Genomic DNA, 3,642 nt, shown 5'->3' on the forward strand with positions numbered 1-3,642 from the left:
ACCTCCGGGCCAACATCAATTTGACCCCTATCAAACAAAAGAAGCGGCCAATGGCGCCCGAAAGAAGTGAATGGTTGCGCAGAGAAGTGGATAAGCTGGTTAAAGCCAACATATTGCGCAAAGTGAACTACCAGACATGGGTAGCTAACCCTATGCTGGTGGCCAAGTCTGATGGAACGTGGCGGCTCTGTATCAATTTTAAAGATATTAATAAAGCTTGTCCCAAAGATAACTATCCTTTGCCAGAGATAGACTGGAAAGTAGAGTCGCTTGCAGGTTTTAGGTTCAAGTGCTACCTTGACACCTACAAAGGGTATCACCAAATTCAAATGGCAGAAGAAGATGAAGAGAAGACCGCGTTCCACACAGACCAAGGGATATACTGTTACACCAAGATGCCCTTCAGACTAAAGAACGCAGGTGCTACCTATCAGCAAACCATTGATACAACATTTGCCAAGAAAATCGGGCGCAACCTTGAGGCGTATGTTGACGACCTCGTCATTAAAAGTAACACCGAGGAACAGTTGTTGGCCGATATACTCGAAACGTTTAACACACCCAGAAGCATCAATATGAAGCTCAAACCTGCCAAGTGCAGCTTTGGGGAAGAAGAAAGGAATTTTCTAGGGCACATCGTGACTCCGCGTGGAATTAAAGCTAACCCGAAGAAGATAGAAGCAATAGAAAAGATGCCCTCCCCTAAAACAAAAAAGCAAGTTCAGGGCCTCAATGGAAAATTAGCCGCATTAACACGATTCCTATCTAAGGCCGCTGAAAGATCACTCCCGTTCTTTCATACCTTGAAGGACTGCGCTAAAAAGTCAGATTTCAAATGGACAGACGAGGCAGAAAAGGCATTCTAGGAGATGAAAGCGCTCCTCAAAGACCTCCCCACATTAACAGCGCCAATTGCTGGCGAAACCTTGATACTTTACCCCGCGGTGTCTAAGGAAGCCGTTAGTTCCGTCTTAGTCGCCGAACGGGGAGATGCTCAAATGCCAATATACTTCGTCAGCAAAGCGCTATCAGGAAGCGAGCTGAATTATCTCCCCATAGAAAAACTCGTATACGCGCTCGTTGTTACTGCTCGACGTTTGCGCAGGTACTTCCAAGCACATCCGATTATGGTACTCACTGATCAACCTATTCGACAGTTACTCTATAAACTCGAGATATCGGGTAGGCTAACCAAATGGGCAATAGAGCTAGGCGAGCATGAAATCATGTACTGCGCTAGAAGCGCTATCAAGGGGCAGGTGATGGCTGATTATTTGGCCGAAACAGCCGCTGACATGCCGGCGATATGCGACCCAGAGCAACTTCCCGCGCCTCCGCTCAAACTATGGGAGCTCTATAAAGACAGCGCAGCAAGCTCTGAAGGCGCAGGCGCAGGACTAATCCTCACCGTTCCGCACCCGGAATAGCATACATACCCGTTACGGTTCAACTTTAAAGTGACAAACAATGAGGCAGAGTATGAAGCGCTATTAGCAGGGATGCGTATAGCGCGAGAGTTAGGAGTAAAGAAGTTGCAAGATTATGTGGATTCACAGCTAGTCGCCAATCAGATAAACGGCACATTTGACGCCAATGACAAATCTATGCAATCATACCTGGCTCTAGTTCACTCTCTAGCCGATACATTCGTTGACTTCAGGATCAGCCAAATCCCTAGGAGCCAGAACAAGCAGGCGTATGTGCTCAGTAAGCTAGCGGCCCTCACCTTTAACCATCTGGAAAAGAAAATATTAGTAGAGCAAGTCTTCAAGAAATCCACAGAGCCAGAAACGACGATTGCTTCCGTTGAAGAAGAAGAAGCGACTTGGATGACAGATATCATAGAATTCCTGCGGACTGGGTCTTTGCCTGAAGGGGAAAAGGAGGCGATGAAGATCAGGGTAAAAGCACCGAATTACGAATTGAGAGGAGAAGTTCTATATCGAAAATCTTATTTAGGTGCCTCCCTATGCTGTGTAGGACTTAAAGAAGCCACTATGACTATCGACGAGGTTCACAAGGGATCTTACGGGTTGCATTCTGGATGGAGGACAGTCGCCGAGAGAATTAAACGCCTAGGGTACTATTGGCCCAGAATGTATGCCGACACAGCTGAAAGGATAATAGTTTGCCAGGAGTGCCAGCTACACGCACCAGTTAGCAGAGCGCCACAACAACCTATGATACCTATCACGTCGCCATGGACATTCTGCAAATGGGCCATCGACATAGTGGGACCTTTCCCAAAGGGCGCGGGAAAAGCGGAATACCTAGTGGTCGCCATCGATTTCTTCACTAAATGGGTAGAAGCGAAACCGCTGCGCACCATCACAAGTAAGCAGATCAGAGATTTTTTCTAGGAAAGCATCTTATGCAGATTCGGTGTACCTAACGAAATTGTCAGTGACAACGGTACACAATTCAAAGGCAACCCCTTTCGCAGCTGGTGTCAGGATTTGAATATCAAGCAACGCTTCACCTCCGTCGTGCACCCGCAAGCTAATGGTCAATGTGAGGTTACAAATAGAGATATTGTGCACGCCATCAAAGCAAGGTTGGGAATGAAGCGCAATGGATGGGTAGATGAGTTACCAAAAGTCTTATGGGCGCACAGAACAACATACAAGAACAGCACAGGGGAGACACCGTTCAGTTTGTATACGGTTCAGAAGCAGTAATCCCGGCCGAAATAACAGTTCCAACAGAAAAAAATTTGTCGTACAACGAAGGCAAAAATGATGAAAGGTTGCGCGCTAATCTAAATTACACGGAGGAGTGCAGAGAAATGGCAGTAATTCGAGAAGCCGCCAACAAACAGCGCATTGCAAAATATTACGACAAGCGTGTAAGAGCAAGAACTTACAAGGTGGGAGACCTTGTGTGGCGCGACAACCAAGCAAGCAGGGCCCAAAACACTGGGAAGTTAGGGCCGAATTGGGAGGGACCTTACAAGGTCATTGGGATCAGTAACACTGGAACTTACAAACTGGCAGAGCTTAAGGGAAATCCAATCAAGCGGACCTGGCATGCTACCGGGCTTAAAAAATGCTGCATGTAATATTGAAAATAGGAGACTTGATCAATCACCTACTTTGTCTAGATTTACATGTAATTACTAAAAAACACGCCTTTGTAGGTCGACCGTGTGCTGCACTATTGTAAACTCATTTTTCGATGATATTAAAGCATTACGTCATTTTCGGTTATGATTTCATGTGCCTCTCGGAGCTGAATAGCTTTATGATTTGAACTGCACGCACACAGTAAAATACTAGCGCGTTCCTGCCTACTTAAGGGATGACTTTCCCTAGCTCCCGCGCGGCAGAAGTCTGTTTGGCTACAGACTAGACTAATTACCGGAGAGCGACGGTCATTGGCTTGACCTAGTTCCACCCGAGCAGACCTAGGGATCTGTAAGTCATGACTAAAAACAAAAAAGCGTTGGTCGAGCTTGACCACAGTCCCAAACTAACATTTGGAATACTCTTAGGCGCGACTGTGAGTGCGCGATCCAAGTGTGTGTTGAGTGCACATCAGCACACATGAAGGCTAGCGACGACACGCCAAGAGTACAAAATAACAATGATTACCAATAATGAATCAAGAATACGAGCAATGAGCGCATTGCAAGTTTACATCATG

General features: G+C 46.4%; 1 protein-coding gene across 1 annotated transcript; it reads left to right on the forward strand.

The window, feature by feature from the left end:
* Positions 1-1,499: 1,499 nt before the first annotated feature.
* Positions 1,500-3,058, forward strand: LOC139901802 (uncharacterized). Its single transcript, XM_071884478.1, has 3 exons — positions 1,500-2,334; positions 2,428-2,516; positions 2,615-3,058. Exons 1-3 carry the CDS (start codon positions 1,500-1,502, stop codon positions 3,056-3,058), a joined length of 1,368 nt encoding a protein of 455 aa, XP_071740579.1.
* Positions 3,059-3,642: the final 584 nt, after the last annotated feature.

The sequence above is a fragment of the Rutidosis leptorrhynchoides genome, chromosome 3 (assembly GCF_046630445.1).
Source record: "Rutidosis leptorrhynchoides isolate AG116_Rl617_1_P2 chromosome 3, CSIRO_AGI_Rlap_v1, whole genome shotgun sequence".
Lineage (NCBI taxonomy): Eukaryota > Viridiplantae > Streptophyta > Magnoliopsida > Asterales > Asteraceae > Rutidosis > Rutidosis leptorrhynchoides.

What these genes read in the sequence shown, in the direction of transcription:
- LOC139901802 (XM_071884478.1), top strand. Translation starts at nt 1,500, where the DNA reads ATGCGTATAGCGCGAGAGTTAGGAGTAAAGAAGTTGCAAGATTATGTG. An exon ending in ACCGCTGCGCACCATCACAA is followed by an intron (nt 2,335 to 2,427) that starts GTAAGCAGATCA and finishes CACAATTCAAAG; the next exon opens with GCAACCCCTTTCGCAGCTGG. An exon ending in AAGCTAATGGTCAATGTGAG is followed by an intron (nt 2,517 to 2,614) that starts GTTACAAATAGA and finishes ATGGGCGCACAG; the next exon opens with AACAACATACAAGAACAGCA.